Consider the following 18125-nt stretch of genomic DNA (forward strand, 5'->3'; position numbering starts at 1 on the left):
CGAAAACTCAAAAGCCGTCTGAAAACCCTAAAAATCGGCCTGACTCGAAAAAATCGGCCGAAAACTCAAAAGTCGGCACAAAACCCTAAAAATCGCACCGACCCTAAAAAATTGACAGAAAACCCAAAATCGGCCCATAATCCTAAAAATTGGCCGAAAACGTGAAATTCGGCCCGAAACTCAAAAATCCCCAAAACCCAAAAATCGGCTGGAAACTCAAAAATCGGCCGAAAACCCTAAAAATTGCCCGACTCTAAAAAATCGTCAGAAAACTCAAAAGTCTGCAAAAAACCCTAAAAATCAGCCCGACACTCAAAAATTGACCGAAAAACCTAAAACCCGACCTTTCGGGTTTTCGGCCGATTTTTAGGGTTTTGTGCCGAATTTCGAGTTTTCGGCCGATTTTTGAGAATCGAGCCCATTTTTAGGGTTTTGGGCCAACTTTCAGGTTTTCGGCCGATATTTAGGGTTTTGTTCCGATTTTTGAGTTTTCGACCGATTTTTAGGGTTTTGAGCCGATTTTTGAGTTTTCGACCGATTTTAGGTTTTTGGGTTGATTTTTGAGTTTCGGCCAAACTTTCACATTTTCGGCCGATTCTTAGGGTTATCGGCCAATTTTTAGGGTTATGGGCCGATTTTGGGTTTTCGGTCAATTTTTGTGTGTCAGGCCGATTTTTAGGGTTTTGTGCTGATTTTTGAGTTTTTTGCTGATTTTTAGGGTTTTGGGCCGATTTTAGAGTTTTCGGCCGAATTTTGAGTTTTCGGCCGAGTTTAGGGTTTTGGGTCGATTTTTGAGTTTCATGCCGACTTTCACGTTTTCGGCCGATTCTTAGGGTTATCGGCAAATTTTTAGGGTTTTGTGCTGACTTTCGAGTTTTCAGCCGATTTTTGAGAGTCGGATCGATTTTTAGGGTTTTGGACCATCTTTCTGTTTTCGGCCGATTTTTGAGTGTCGGGCCAATTTTTAGGGATTTGGGCCGATTTTTGAGTTTTTGGTTGACTTTCGAGTTTATGGCCGATTTTAGGATTTTTAGCCGAGATTAATTTTTTTTACTGAATTTAGATAGGGTTAAAGGAGAGATGAAGAATTTGAAATTCCTCATATTTTGAGGTGATTTCAATTACCCTAAATCCTATTGAGTAAAATACCTCATTTAATTACTAGTAATTTGAGAATTCTCCACATTAGATATCCAAACAAGGTATTTTAATTGAAGGGATTTGAAATACCCTCTAAAATTACATTCCCCTCAAATATTCCCCCATCCAAACACAACCTTAATTTTCAAATTCCATTGTTTGGATAATGTGAGGAAAATTTCCTCAATTGTAAAACTCTTTGTTTGGGTAATACAATGGAATTCCTTCATTTAATTTTTTATCTTAATATAATAATGATAATTTTTTAATCTCAATTAATATTATTTGAATAATTGACCCTAAATCATACATGAACCCTAAAATTGACCTTAAATTAGACATGAACCCTAAAATCGGTCGAAAAACCTAAAATCGACCCTAAACCTGACTTGAACACTAAAGTAAGCCGAAAAAAAACCTAAAATCAACCGTAAACCCAGAAAACGGCTGAAAACCCTAAAATCGACCTTAAACCTGACCTGAACCCTAATATCGGCAGAAGAACTTAAAATTGGTCCTAAACCCTAAAATAGGCAAAATCCCTAAAATCGACCATAAATCTGACCTGAACACTAAAGTGTTGTTTCCCTCAATAGTTGTTTCCAAGGAAGATTGCTCTTCGGTCCCACTGTCAAGGATGATCGTTTTCTCTTCATTCGAGAAATCGATGTCCTCCACGCGTCCATAATACATTGTACATCAACAAGCTCGAGCACAGAACTCCACGCCAGGAGACAGTCGCCAGAGACTCGCTTGGACCACTTAAAACTCCACAAGTCTCCTTAGGGTATGAAAAACCCTAGCAGAGCAATAGGGAGACGAATCACCACTATAAATATTATGGACTTTGGTAGTTTATATCAGTGAAAATAACTTCCAAACTTAGACCGTAAAAAATTATATGCCTTAAATTTGAAAATGAATAAAAATAAATTATCAATTCATCTAAATTAAATTCAAATTATTGGAATCATTCATAAATTATCAAACCTTAAGCACTTGCTACTTTTTATGCTTTATGGCAGTTATAACTGCCAACAAATATTTTTGTGGCAGTCATATTTAAGTTATGTTTGGCACGCCTAACTAATAAGCTAGCTGAAAGCTGAAAAGCTACGTAATTAGAACAAAAGTATTTGGTAAAATTAGTTATTGAACAAGATGAAATTGTAAAATGACATACATACTTATATAATTCTTTTTATATTTAACATTATTTTATTTTCGCATTAACACCTATATGATATTAATATTAAAATTATTATAACTTTAAATATTTTAATTTCACTCAAGTCATTTATCATCCTAAAAAGATATCAATAACTTTCTATATTTTATTAAATTAAATAGAATAAAATAAATAATTTGTAATTTGTAATATAAAGTTTTTTTTTATTTCAAAGTAGTAATAAAAAAATATCATCTTATTGCATTCCATAATAAAACAGCAATGTGTTATTCTAAATTAATAAGTAAATAGGTTTAGTGAAAAATATACAAGGCTAAAGGTGGAATTTTATTAAAATAATAAGGATAAAAATGAGAATATATTTAATAAGTTATAGGCTATGTTTGACATGTCATTTCAGCTAGTGTATAGCTTATTTGACTAGCTTAAAACTTATTTGATGACTAGCTTAAAAGCCCTTTAAAAGTGTTTGGTAAATGAGCTTATTCCAGTAGCTTAAAGCTTTAAGCTATAAGCTCCACACCCTTATATGTTTTATTATATTTAATTTAATAAAAATATAGAAAATTAAATAAGTAAAAATTAATATTATATTTTTAGGATGATAAAAAACTTGAGTGAAATTAAAGTATTTAAAGTTATAATAATTTAAATATTAATATCATATAAGTATTAATGTGAAAATAAAGTAATGTTCAATATAAAAAGAATTATACAAGTATGTCATTTTATGTCATTTTACAGTTTCAGTTTGTTCAACAGTTAGTTTTACCAAACACTTTAGTTTCAATCGCGTAGCTTTTCAGCTCTCAGCTAGCTTATCAGCTAGGCGTGCCAAACATAGCCATAAGCTACATAGCTTATAGCTTAAAGCTTTAGCTACTGAAATAAGCTTCTTCACCAAACACTTTTAAAGAACTTTTAAGCTAGTCAAATAAGTTTTAAGCTAGTCAAATAAGCTTTAAACTAGTTGAAATGTCATGTCAAACATAACCTTAGGTAGTGATAGTTAATTAGTTGAATGTGTATTAATACTGTCTTTAATATATTTATCGACATACACCCTCCGGTCACATAAATAAGCAAAAAAGATATTTTAGGTACATTCATTTAATGAATGTATCTAGTTATTAATAATGACTAGATACATTCATTAAATGAATGAACCTAAAATATTTTTTTTTGTTTATATATGTGACCGGATGGTGTACGTTTAGAGAGGATTGATACACATCTAGTAATTTACTTGAAATCATATTTTATTTAAAGGAAACACTATATAGTTGGGGACATATGTGTTGAGTAGGGGAAGGTTCAGAGATCGATTCCTGACCGGTGCAATTTAACTTTTCCGATATAAAAAAAAATCACTTGCAAAAAATATCTCTTAATTTAGAGAAATTGAAGAGTAGAATGTATATAAAGGCAATACAAGTCCAGATACATCTGGTTCAGAAAAATATATAGCGTATATAATATAATATCTTTGAATAAAGAAGAGTCAAGATGTTCTTAAGAAAGAAACGTAAACATTTTAGTGCGTGTGTGTATACAATTTACATGCAAATTGACTGTTACTAAATAAATAAAATTATAAAATTTAAACATGAGTGAATTGAATAGCATTGAAAAAAAAATATTGAATGGATTGAATTATCACCCTCCCCCAAATGGTAACATAGGATATACAATAAAATCACCATTTATATTTTTTGACGTTAATAAAATAGCCATTTATATTTTTGACGTTAGTAAAATAACCATTTATCATTTTCCGATGTATCAAAAAATAACCATTTATCATTTTTCTTTTTTTTAACAATCCATTTATCATTATTCATTACCACGATATTGACCAAAAAATATCATAGCCACAACGCCGCCTGGACCACCTTGCCATTTGCGTTGAAAGCAGCCATAAAAAAGCATGATCAAAAGTCACAATTTACTTCCAAGTTCCAATTCTTAGTGCAAACTTTACAAATTTTAAAATTTTAAAAGCATGCATGTATCATGTATGACGCATACAGTTTTTTAATGAAAGTATTTAATAACAAGTTATCTTCTTAAAAGTTTATTTATTTATTAGGGTTCTAGTGAATCAAATTTGCTACGATTCTCCTAAAACAGAAAGGTTTATTTTTAATGAAAGAGTCCAATAACACATGACTGCTAGCTAGAAGACATGTCCAACATTAAAATAGAATGTCCGACGGTTCAGAATCAAATTTCATGCAAAACATACCTATTTTTTATTTTCAATAATTGTTAGTGGACACTGTATGCGTACTAATGAGACATTGAGATGTGCACACTCCATTTTAATGGAGTTAGGAAGGACATATCATATATCAACAATTTCAATATATTTATATGCCATACCTACTTTATATTTTGTCCTTTTTTATTTTTTAACTTCTAGCTGTTGAATCAAGATTATATGAGTAATTATATCGATCGATCTTCATTCATGTATGAGCTTACCGAAATTCATCAAACAATGCAGAAAGAAAGCAGGTTATTATGAAAAATGAATTATAGACCTTCAGACAAGACAATACAAACATTCAACTTACACTTAAAATGAGAAAACGAAAAAGCAAAAGTAATTAAGCTTCGTATAAGCTTGGAAAAGCTATTACCAATAGCTTATTGAAATAAGCCAAAAATAATTTATGAAGAGCTTATAAACTATTTTGATAAGCTCTTCTACACACATGCATAAGTGCTTTTTTACATAATAAGTTCAAATGAGTTGTTTATATGCTCTTTCAAACGAGATCTTAATGATTTTTTTTTTTACATCAGAAAGATAAATTGTACTTTTCAAACAGACATGGATCCATTCAGAATGCGTGGGGTCACGTGCCTCCACAAAATTTTTGAAGTTCATAAAATGTGCTAATCTCCACAAATGTTTTACCTCTACTAAATTTTTATATTTTAACATTACATGATTATGTATATGTATATGTGTTTATATATTGTCCTCACAACTCTAATTATTTGGATCAATTGCTACTTCCAAGTATTGATCCTTTAAACTTCCAATCTCCAGCTCATTTGGGAACAAACAGACCTTATGCTAATATGACACAAAAAGAGATAGAGAAAGTAAAATTTCGATTGCATATATACATCTTTTTTAGGTCAGAGCATCGATTATTTGACTGCATGAATGAAACACAAATCGGATATTCATAAAAGAAAGAAAGATATGCATTAAAAGGGACCCTGACCCTGACCCTGCATCATTAAGTGGAAACTTTTTTGAAATCTTCTTTTCCCATCCTTTCACTATCATCTATTTAAAAAATATTATATTATTATTATTATTATTATTATTATTATAATAATTTTAGGTTTCAATTAAAAACTGGGCCACTCTCCCTCCCTCCCTCCCACCAAAACCAGACACGGCCTTTCCGATCTCCCTCGAAAATGCAGAGCGCGGTGGTTTTACCTCTCTCCCATTCCCTCTCCGTCCACAAAACTCGAACCCGCTTCCTCACTTCCCATTTTCCCATTCCTTCTTCCATTCCCAACCTCAATGCATCTTCCTCCTCCTCTTCCTTTCCGCGTTTCGCTTCTTCCAAATGGACAGCGACACCCTCCGCCTCCACCTTCCGAATCAACGCAACCGCCAGCACCACCACCGCCTCCTCCTCCTCCGATAACAGCAGCAGCGGAAGCGGTAGTTTGTTGAAAACTCTGGAGCTGGGAGCCTTGTTTAGCCTATGGATCATCTTCAACATCTATTTCAACATTTACAACAAACAGGTCACAACACAACAAAACTCCTCCATCAAATTCAATCCCTAAACCTAACATTTTCAACCTCTCTTTCCCAATTTCAATTTCACTCTGTTTTCATTCTGTTTTTCCACAGGTTTTACAAGTTTACCATTTCCCTGCAACTCTAACTGCTATTCAATTCGCTGTGGGGACTCTCATTGTTTTCTTCATGTGGATTTTCAATCTCTACAAGAGGCCCAAAATTAGTGCAGCCCAGGTAGGTATTCATATTCCCATTCTTTCTTCCTGCAATGGAGTGTTACTGTTCCATACTTCCATTTGCTCTGTTTCTGTTCTGTTTGTAATTCATTGTTTATTGTCTTGCAGCTAGCAGCAATAGTTCCACTGGCTCTGGTTCATACTTTGGGGAACCTTTTCACTAACATGAGTCTCGGAAAAGTCGCCGTGTCTTTCACTCACACCATCAAAGCTATGGAGCCTTTCTTTTCAGTCATCCTCTCTGCTATGTTCCTTGGAGAGGTAAAAATCAATAAGAATACCATTATATGTTGTTGCAGCCAAACCTGGATGAGTAATGATAGCAATGTTTGAATAGACATGGTATCACAATCTCTAGGATCAAGTAATATGAGTTTGATTCTTGATACCCCATTATTCTAGATAGGCAATTATTCTAGTCAAAAGTGAGTTTCAGGATAAGGCATCGTTCATGTTTCAATTTCAATAGTTTTCGACATGAAAATGTTTATTAGGAATATAATATAAAACTATTCATTTATCTTTACTCCACTGTTTAAGTGTGTGTTTGTATTGCGTTCAATACCACGTTCACTCGAATTGCACAAGTGACATAAGTTGACCAGAAGGCACATTCACGTTGCCGTGGTCTGTGCGCGTTGATAGAAATACAAGCACACTCATGTCGAGATAGTTGTTTCATGTTATTTTCTCATAAGTATACACCAATTGTGTGTAGATGATCATGTAAAAAATAATGTGTTGCTACTTACTTATATAGCTGGAGCTGCTTTTGCCCCATTTCTATGTGGTTACTCTTGTTTCATTTTTGTGATCAGTTTAATGCTAGTTAATGGTTATATTTCTCACTCTGTAGTGGATACATGTGTATGGTAAGCGTTACCATTGAAGAAAATAAGAAATCAACATTGTTGCGTCAACGTTTAACACAGTCTCATTATTGATTTTTCCAATCTAAATTCGTTGTTTAACTTTCTTAATTACAGATGCCTACAGCATGGGTGGTTGCTTCCCTTGTGCCTGTTGTTGGTGGGGTGGGGCTGGCGTCTTTTACAGAGGCCTCCTTCAATTGGTAAGATCTCTAGCATGTTCATTTCTTCTAGGAGAAGAGAATAGAAGAAACGGGAACAATTTTAAAAAGAAACAGTCTAAATATATGGCTATTTTCTGGAATATTGAATAGGGCTGGGTTTTGGAGTGCAATGGCTTCCAATTTGTCAAATCAATCTCGTAATGTTCTTAGCAAAAAGCTCATGGTCAAGAAGGAGGTGATATGACCTATGAACCAGTCACATACTCGCATAGTATTGCATTTAGTTTCTTGTTCATAATAACTTCTCATATACAAAGTAAGAGTAGCATGTTATGACACTCTTATCTTATATTTCATCTTTTTAAAAAAAATCATTTTGTTCTTCTCAGGAACAGGAACCCATAGACAACATAACCCTCTTCTCAATAATTACAGTTTTGTCATTCTTGTTATCAGCACCTGTAACCATCTTCATGGAGGGTGTCAAATTTACCCCTGCTTACCTTCAATCCGCGGTGAGTAACTAAGTATCTTGATGGTTGAATTAGAGAGGGTTGCTGTTAACATTCTCCTAATAAAAATATTTATAATTGTTGAAGCTACTAATCTTTCATCGCATCATTTTTCTTGACAGGGATTAAATGTTCAACAAGTGTACACCAGAATTCTTATTGCTGCACTATGTTTCCATGTATATCAGCAAGTGAGTTTTTTTACCAATTCCATTCACAATTACCCCCCTCTTATTAAAGAGTAATTCATCTAATTCCCTTATCCTTTTAATTAAACATCAGTATTTGCTACTTATGAAAAACAAAAAACAGACTGTTTGATTTGAATTATGAAATGATATGTGACATTTTAGATTAATGGGTAGATACTAGATACCCATCAATCTCTACCCATTTTATGGTGTAGTGGTTTACAGAACCAAAACCTCTATTGTGATGGTTTGGTTAAGATTCATTTTGAAATTCAGAGAGTCTGTCAATTATGCTATGTGTTAGTTTTTTTGCTTGTGTTCTATGTCATACCAGTTGAGAAGGGTAGAACGTGCTTCTGACCATTTTAATGGAATTAGAAAAGATGTAGCTAATTTCATCTCGAGAATTGTGTGCTTGCTTGTCTAAAATGCTGAGGCTAAATAAAAATGGTAATGGGATCTTTTTGATATAAGACCATAAAAACTGGAAAAGCGAAGGCAAATTAAGCTATAAATAGGGATTCTACCCATTGTTACTAACTAGAAGAAGCTTAAGTAAAATATTAGTTTTTATCTTAAATCATATAATGTTTTTTTGCATGGGTCTGTTCTATAACTAGTTTTGTACTCCACAATAATGTAAAGATAATTTTCTTGTAGGTTGCTTATATGATACTGCAGAGAGTATCACCTGTCACCCACTCTGTGGCAAACTGTATGAAGCGTGTGGTGGTCATCGTCAGCGCTGTCATCTTCTTCCAAACACCTGTCTCACCAATTAACGCATTTGGTAAAATTTGCTTCTTTCTGATTCCATCTGGAACCATTTTAAGAACATTGTTTTGATGTTTTTTTAACCATATTCCTGCATAACTCTTGCTGAGATTTCATGTTTTGTTCCTCTGCAGGGACTGCTATAGCTCTTGCTGGTGTTTTCCTCTATTCCAGGGTGAAGCAAATTAAGCCCAAGACGGCTTGATTATCAAATTTTGCATCTTGCATAACATACCCCGTATGTGTGAATTTCTTTATAGGTCAGATAGGGATTGACTATTGAGGTTACCGATCTTAACCCCTTTTTAGGATTGAAATATTTTATACCCAAAATGGTGTCTCAATTTCATTGTCTAGCTTAGAGGCGCCTAATGGTTTGGCTCTATGAAAAAAATATCATCATCTAGTGTATTTTTTACTTTTTTTATCACATTATCTAGTTGTTTTTAATGTAAATTCATTTAATAAATCTTGGCAAGATTCACAGCTGTAAATGTCTTATAAGTTGAGAATTACTGTGTAATATTACCTATCCAATCTGTCAAAAAAAAAAACAATATTACCTATCCAATATTTATTTTTAATGTTTACATTCGCAGTCACTCGAACATGAGACTTCTATTTAGAGAGGAATTATCCCTTTGAAGTTGTCGAACATACAAATTTCTTGTCACGAAACTCGACATGCTTGCTACTTATTTGCATGAAGAAAAGTTAGAAGCATAAAAAATGGAAGAGTTAAAGTAGACTCAAAAAATGCACCTCTATCGATAAGAGTCGAGATTTATGAAGGAGGAGCATCAATAAGATCCCTGCTCAAAGTTCGCATCCCTAAACATATAGCTTTTGGTGGGAGAGTGGTAACGAACCTTAAACCAGTAAATGGGAACAAGAGGTTTATCACTCGATGGCACCTCCCAGAACAAAACTCTCATTTTAGCTCCCACGACTTTGAAGAACTCATGCTTAAAGGACTTGTTCTTCCACTTAAACAAGTTGGTATAAGGTGAGAGAACATGAACTTCTGAAGTAGAGGACCTTAGGGATACCCCATTCGTTCAAGTTCTTCTTGGTACGAAATACCTCGAAGAGGTGGAGGAACAACCTGTGAGAAGGGGAAGCTCTGTGAGAAGGGGAAGCCTGCACCCGACTTAGGATATTGAAAGATAACATGGCGACTCACACACTCAGATGCAATTGGGACGGGGCCACGTTGAGATGTTTCAACACCTCCAACTCAAAGTTCGTAAAGGGAAGGCGAAAGTCGAGGATTGTAAACATATAGTCATAGACGTACATGAAATGACCCAATTTTGTGGGCAAATTGCACACGTTTTTATGTGGTCCTAAACTTCGATGCCAAACTCGATGCCAAACTCGTGTTCCCTCCTTCCTTGGTCTTTTCCTTTAGTTCGAGACACTCTCTCAAGGTCACTCAGTCTCCGCCCACGTAATCATTATTGTTCACTATAATTTCTAGTTTCAAACATGATGAAGTAGGATGGCGACACCTGTAGGGGTTCTGAATTGCTTAGAGGATTCGAGAAGATGCCGTTGGAGAACGTTTGCAACCCATAGAGGAGCGATCCCTAAATTGGATATAAAGAAAACTAAACTTGTCAACAACAGAGAACCTCCATACCAAGTCAAAGAACGACTCCCAAAGCCCAAAAGGCTCCAAAGATGACACATTTACTAGGAGATCACTACAGCGATGCTCATAAAATAAATATCCCCGACAATCTAGAGAGTACACAACGACGGGAGATGACAAACGCTTGCTAGTTGCATATCGGTGAAACAACCCAAGAGGCACTACACAAAGTTCCTAACTTCCACTACATCCAAGCATGCAACTATGCAATAGAAAATGAAAACAACAAGACACATGAAGAACTTACTAAATTAGGTGAGATTTGAAGATCTTAGCAAGAAGTGATTCACGTGTCCTAGTTTAGAGATCTTTAAAGGAAAAAGCTTGACAAAGTTGGCAAAAATAGGAAGGTGAATTGGCGCCCAAATTCCTTATTTAAAGGCAACGAACCAGGGAAAATACGACCTTTCACTTTCCAAATGACGGGAAAGAATGTATTTGACACCATGTGACCCATTATTGCATTATTTTTTATAGAATCACACTGATCAATCATCGCCAATTTAGATGTCGAACACGTTCACTTACTCAATTAATGGTCAAATTGTGACAAGACACACATTTTCCTATTCTGAAGACCTGGAGCAAAGCGCCAGTACAAAAGGTAAAACCTTAGGGAAATTAGAATTCAGTTCATATCATCTTGGACACATGTCTTGATTGAAGCTTTTAAGCTCATAACGGATCACGAGTCTGCTACATTGGGCTGACCAAGCATCTTATTGCTTCGAACTGGACACTATCTCAAGTCTTAACACTCCAAGCATCATAATGCCTCAGATACTCAAACTCGGGGAAACCATTACGTAATAAAATGATAGACTCGTGTACTTTAGTCCAATATTGACAACGTCCTACACATATGAGAATAAAGATTATAAATCAACGTGATATATAACCGGACAATATCTATTGTAGCTTAACATATCTTAGCATGTCTCCTTCCAAGTTTGTTAAACCCTAAGTGTACAAGTACACACCTAGGGGCATTCCCTAGGTACAATGCTACATTCTAATGCTAATCATTATTTCTCCTAGCTTTGCTAACTTAAGCGTTAGAGTACCTTAAAGGTGCCCACTCCAGTGCCTATATGGTCACTAGATACAAACAGACAGAGTCCTCCCATGGAGGAGCAGTCCATCGAAGCATTTCTTCAACATAAGTCATATATCCTTATTCTGGACAACTAAAATCTTACCAGAGCACCTACTAGTTACCTTAGTGAATTTAAATTATTTATTTCAAATTATATCAAATTGATATGTCAATATCATATTTTAAAATTACCATATGTTATTTATTTCTTTAATAATTATCAACATTATATATATATATTTTGCAATTTAAAATTTCTACCCATTGTGTACATATTGGAAAATAGGAATTGTTCCTTCGTATAATTTGCATGTTTTCTACCAAAAACAATTTGCATGTTTCAATAAAAAAATTATTTCATTGACAAAATAGTATTGTACTTGTCAATTCTCATAACTATAAATAAGACATGTAATTCATATGATTATCATATAAAATGTGTGTTGTTTTGTTATATATAATTATAGTTATAAGGTTCGTCTAATATGGTCTCCTATGAAAAAGTCCAATTTTGGACTTTAAAAACTTTTATTTTAGAAAATGAAAATATTAATTAATAAGTCAAGGTCAGAGAGCATGCCTTCGAATAGAAAAGTCACATACAGCTTATTTTAGGTCATCTGTATTAATTAGATTGTTTTAAGGTTTAAATATGCTGGAGATCCCTGAAATTGTATGAGGAATTAAAATAAGTCCCTGGAAATTTTTTTCATGATTTTTTAGAAAAAATCATCTACCATCTTTTTGAAGAGGTGTCTAATAGAGTCTTTTGGTCATCAAGAAGACATGTTGAAGAAGTAGCATACAAGCAGATGAAGCAACTGGATTTTTTTGGTTGAAGAGTGAAGATGCTTTGGTTATGAGATGATATGAAATTATGAATTTCGTTTTTTGGTTTTTTCATGGGGAATTTTTTTAATCGTGGAATTTTTTTAATTCTCCTGAAATTGTATGGGGAACTAAAATAAAGAAATTCGTTTATTTAATAATTAACACACTTAGAATAAAAGAAAAAATAATAAGTACACGTGAAATTGATGACTGTGTAAGGGTTGAGATCAACTTTGATTATTTTTTTTTCCATGATTCTATTTCATGAAAAAAAATTCCAGGGACTTATTTTAATTTTCCATACAATTTCAGGGACCTCGAGCATATTTAAACCTTGTTTTAATTAAAGTTCTAATTTTAGGTGTAAGTCGGTGGAAGCAATAATTTGTTCCTACGGTAGAAACTCAGGATTTTCATAGTTATCTTTGCAAGACAAGTAGACTAATAATCACTCAGAAACCCAATAATCTTATCACATATGCCCACTCCCACCGTCAAGAAACACTTCCACAAACAAATCAACAATTTTTTCTGTTTTTTTTCAACGTAAAATAGCAAAATTAAATTAAAAAAAAGAAAGATGATGGTGATTTTCGCAAGACTAGAAAATTAAGAAACATGCAGAAAACTCATTAATCTTATCCCAAACAATATCCCAAACAAATCAACAACAAATCTACTTGCATCCATAAGTTTTGGAGTAAATCGGAAGCTGCAATTATGAACCTTCTTTCTGCTAGGGTTTCTCTAACCCAAACAGACTTGTCGGCGGCTGGAGGAGTTGGCGAGCAAGGCGCGGCGGAAGAAGGAGAGGCGACGGAAGAAGACGAGCAAGAGGGTGCTCTTGGTGACCCGACTCTGGTTTCGTATGCGGAGGGAGCAACGACAGGGAAAGTAGGACCAGAGGTGGACGGGTCTCTCCAGTGCGACGGCGGAGTGCGGCGGAGCGTCTCTACCCTCTTCGTGGATGGCATTGAGGAGGCGATTGGGTACCAACATATTCGAGGCTTGTTCGCTCTGTTCGGAAAGATTTCGAACGTGTTCATTCAGCGGAATCGCAAGTTTGGGCGGCGATTCCGTTTTGGATTCGTTCGCTTCTTCTCTGAGGAGCAAGCCTATTCTGCAGTCAACGTTCTTGACGGCCTTAGGGTGGGTGGAGCTGCGCTTTCGGTGGCACCGGCGAAGTTCCCAAGGGACAAGTCGAGAAGCTCTGTTTCTCAGGGATGTAGCGGCAAGGATTCCCCGGCGTCGATGGCTGATCCTTTCAAGGCTAGCGTTCATGGACAGAAATCTTGGAGGGAGGCTCTTGTAGGTAAGTGTTGTTTGTCTGTTACCTCTCCTTTTGAAGAGCTGAAGGGGCTGGATCGTGGCTGCTTTTTGGGGGAAAGAATCCTTGTTGAATTTCTTTTCCCTGAAATTGGTGTTGGGTCTCTTGGTTTGGATGAGGTGCTGCCTTCCTCGCCTCTGCAGCTTCTTTCTTCTGTAGGGGTTAGCGAGGTTGGAGAGTTTGGAGAGGGAGTTAATCTTGGGGAGGCGGAGGTTGAGGCTAGTCATGGGCAGGAGGTGATCCTGCCTAGGAGACGCGGGCGCCCTAGGATACTGGGTCGCAGAGCTCGGTTAGCTGGTGGTATTGTCGGTAGAGTCCCTGAAGGGAAGGATGTTCACCGTCGAGGTCGGCCCAGGAAGAATGTGAGCAGAGTCAAAGAGGTGAGCATTCACAAGGGCTCACCTTCCTCTAGCCCGCTAGCAGAGGACCCTTCTGAAGGCCGTCAGTTGATGCTCTTGCCACCGGAATTTTCAGCTCCTCGAGGCATTTTGACTAGAGCAAGGAGTGCTCTTCTGATGGGGAAACGGTTGGGCTTAGAGTACTCTTGTTCTGATACCTGCCTTAAACCAGATTGCGGCTCAGATTTCGACGCGTTGAGCTTTGTTTGGGTTGGTCTTTCTGGTTGCGGTTGTTGCTCGACCTCACTGTTTGGTTGCTTTGGCCTTGGGGTTTTGTGGGGGGTTTCTCTTTAGGTTTGTTTGTTTTGTTTTGGTGGGCTTTCTGTTGTACAGGGGAGGGTGTGCTTTTTTGGTCGGTGTTGTATAGGGCGTTTGTGATTTTTTGATAGAGCTGTTGCTCTGCTCCCTCTGCTGTTTTTGAAGAGGGCGAGTAGCTTCTCCTCTTCATGGGGTGGCTACTGTCTTGTTTTCCTCTCTTTTATCATATATTATATTTTGCTTTCGAAAAAAAAAACAAATCAACAACAACATTTTCTCTAATCATTCTATTTTCAGCGAGGATGCCAAACGGGAGCTCGAAGATGGTGTCACAGCTTCTAGGATATGGATTTGGTGCTTTTGGTTTGAATTTAGGAGATATTGTTCGATGAACGAAGAGATTGTGCATGTGCGGAAAGAGGTGCAGCCAGGGGTAGAAGTCGTCATGGTGAGTTGCTTGCGGAGGGGTAGTGGACATAGCACGCTCGTCATTCATCGTCATTAGGATCGGAGAAGTGAGGAGTGGAGGAGGTGGTCGAGGTGGTAGAGCTTGAACAACTTCCAGATCCACTTGCTGAAGCTAAGTTGACTCAGGATACATGTCAGCGAGTCTTCAATCCTAGGTTTCTCTTTTCTATGAGGATAGGTGTTGAGATCACAATTCATGGCGACGAAGGTTCTCATCTTTTGGTGGTGGCGGCGCAACTCTCATATTCCTAAAATTACACAAACCTAACACGGGTTTGAGCTTTGTTTATACTTAAATAAAAACTAACACAATAATAACGGCAAAATGTTTCAAATATCAAGGTTTAAACGTGCAGTTTTGGAAAGTGATAATATGTTGACAATATATACGAACTTTAGGTTTGATAATCTGAATACAAAAGAAGGGACTTGTGAATACATTGAGAAATTCAAAGTGATGGTGAAGGGTTTTTTAAGCTTGTTTGGCATGTCGTGGCTGTTGATTCAAACTTACCGCTATCAGTGTCTGAATATGAGTGAAACTATGTTGCTTATCCTACTCTTTCATTGCTCTTGCTCTCTTAATCGCACTTTTGGTTCTTTAGCAATTCTTGTGTGTGGTAGAAAAAACAATTGTTCTCTGGAAGAGGTTCCAGAGGCTGCTCTTGAGTTGGTTATTTTGGGTGTTTTTGATTCTATGCCGGTTGGCGCTTAATAATATTTGGGATGAATTAAAAAAAATCGCAATTCTTGTGGTTGTTTTTCAAAAAAAATAATAATATGTAACCAACAAGAATTATTTTAAGGTGGTCAGAATTTTGAATTTTTCTGGGGTCCACATATATTAGGCAAATCCATAGTTATATTGTACAACTCAAAGAGTGTCATCTTTAATGTTTTTTTTATTTCAAAAAAGAAATGTTATTTTTTGACAAATTTTTTAAAATGTGTAAAATATCTCAAACTTCTCTATATAAAAAAGTAAATATATTTTTATTTTCATAGCTCAAGTGGTATATGTGTTGGGTAGGGGGAGGTCCAGGATATCTTTCCGATGTACCAAAAAAAATATTTAAATTATTTAATTTTGAGATAAATTGAATATTTTGTTAGCATCTTTTTAAATGATGTTAACTTGTTATAAAGGTGGAGTGAAATTGCGATAAGAATTGAGTTTAGTTTTGTTCTTCCTAGAATTTGGAATGTCTCTCTTGTCGTGCTTGGTGGCGGTGCTAGATTGTGGCTTGGCTCGAGTTGGCGGTGGTGGTGGCCTCGAGTGAAGGGGGGGTGTCAAACGTGCCTGCGGGAAGACACAACGCTCAAGTCAGTGAGAGAGTAAAGAGAGACTCCTGCTAATAATGATTAGCATGTTATGTAAATGAACGATAGATCCTGTATTTATATGTTAGGTTTGTATGTTCGGTGTCTGCAAGTAAGCAGAGCTTCTGAGCGCACAGTTAGCTTGGATGGCGTCGTGCTTAGTGTATATTTTTCAGCCCTTTGACAGGCCGATCAAACACGTTACTAGTCATGCGGGGTGGTTCGTTCCTGGACTAGATTGTTTTTTCCGACTGCCCGACGTTTGCTTAAGAGTATAACCTATTGAGCCGATCGCGACGCTGCTGGGTCGTTGTATAGCTTTTAGAGCCGACTATAACAAATTTTGTTTTGACAAACCTTAAGGAATGTGACTATATTTTACTATTAATTTTTTCGGTACATCGAAAAAGATATTTTACTATTAACTAGATATTATACCCGTGCGTTGCACGGGTTTACTTACAATATTTTTTAACATTATATAAAAACTATTATAGTTTAGCTAAATAAAAATTAAAATATTTTTTAATTATGAATATGAAAAATTGTCTTAAGACATTTCAATAAATATTATTATAGTTCTTTTTCATAGGGTTGTTCTCATCATCTTTTATCATTCTATAATAAAGTTCTTTTGTTAAAAAAAATAATTAAAATTACTAAAATTTAATTATTAGGATATGAATAATTTTAACAAATAAAATTTTTATTTATTTAATAATATGAAAAATTATTAAGTTAATTTAAAATATTTAAATTACGTAAAAAATGTTATGTAATAAGTGTTTAATGTCATGAAATAAGTTTTAATATCATTTTTTATATTTTTACCTGGAAAGTCATTTGCTGTGACATGTCAAGACCAAGAAGAATAAATTAATTTTAACTTTCTAAATTATAATAAGTGATAACTTAAATAGCCTTTTGACAAAAAAATAGCATAAAATATTATCTTGTGAACTTAATTTTTTCCAACTCATTTGGTTTGCGAATGATTTCTCATAGTCGATAGCCATGGGACTAATCCCTTGAGGCTCTACAATCACGTCTCACAATAAATATTTATTCAACTTTGGTCATTATTATTTTTCTCTATTATGCTTCCTCGAGTAATTTTTACTAATATATCATAGATCAAAATATTTTTTTTCAATAAGGCACATATATGTTATAGTTAATATTAAATACCTTTTAGCGGCATTTTTCAATTTAAAAATATTTTATCCATATTATTTATTATTAAATAATTTTAATTTTTAATATTTGTCAAATGAAAAACTTAAGATAATTTCGGTGTTTTTTCTAATCAATTTTAATTTAATGAATGTTGTTATTTAATGTAAGTAGTTGAATAATTTTTGACAACACAATTTTTTCAGTTTTTATAACTTCAAAAAATATTATTTTATAATATATTACTACAAAGAAAATTTATTATTTCTTAATTTATTTTAATACAAAGGTATGAGAGTTTTATGGTTTAATGTAAAACTCAAGTCTCATTTACATATATAATTTTTAATTTTAAAACTATTTTATTTAAATTATTTTTTAATCAATATTATTTTCTTATTGAATTTAATTATTAATATTTGTGAAATACAAAACTCATGTAAATTTTAAGTTTATGAATGTTGTTATTTAATGTAAGTAGTTGAATAGTTTTTAAAAATATAATTTTTTTTCAATTTTAATTTTATTATTGTTTAATATTGTCTAAGGTGCAATAGTAGGTGGGTCTTGCACCCATGCCATACATGTTTGGACCAATAGGAACACACCAGCTGTCAGGGTGTGCAATTGATAACCGGGTGCATCTGTTAATTGGTTTTTATATTTTTTTTCAATTTTATTTTGTTTCTTACTACAAAGCCCCTCCACTGAGTGATTTTCCTCAACACTGAAGTACAAATCAGAGTA

At 34.8% G+C, this 18125-nt stretch overlaps 1 protein-coding gene across 1 annotated transcript; it reads left to right on the forward strand.

Moving 5' to 3' along the window:
• The first annotated feature begins 5720 nt into the window (after positions 1-5720).
• LOC130715432 (phosphoenolpyruvate/phosphate translocator 1, chloroplastic-like) lies at positions 5721-9424 on the forward strand. Its single transcript, XM_057565529.1, has 9 exons — positions 5721-6109; positions 6219-6341; positions 6452-6604; positions 7330-7415; positions 7527-7611; positions 7766-7891; positions 8011-8079; positions 8740-8869; positions 8988-9424. Exons 1-9 carry the CDS (start codon positions 5771-5773, stop codon positions 9056-9058), a joined length of 1182 nt encoding a protein of 393 aa, XP_057421512.1. The 5' UTR covers positions 5721-5770; the 3' UTR covers positions 9059-9424.
• Positions 9425-18125: the final 8701 nt, after the last annotated feature.

This window comes from Lotus japonicus, chromosome 4, assembly GCF_012489685.1.
Source record: "Lotus japonicus ecotype B-129 chromosome 4, LjGifu_v1.2".
NCBI classification, from domain to species: Eukaryota; Viridiplantae; Streptophyta; class Magnoliopsida; order Fabales; family Fabaceae; genus Lotus; species Lotus japonicus.

Coding starts and splice junctions, on each gene's coding strand:
- LOC130715432 (XM_057565529.1), top strand. CDS start 5,771: ATGCAGAGCGCGGTGGTTTTACCTCTCTCCCATTCCCTCTCCGTCCAC. Junction 6,110..6,218: donor TCAACATTTACAACAAACAG/GTCACAACACAA, acceptor GTTTTTCCACAG/GTTTTACAAGTTTACCATTT. Junction 8,080..8,739: donor GTTTCCATGTATATCAGCAA/GTGAGTTTTTTT, acceptor ATTTTCTTGTAG/GTTGCTTATATGATACTGCA.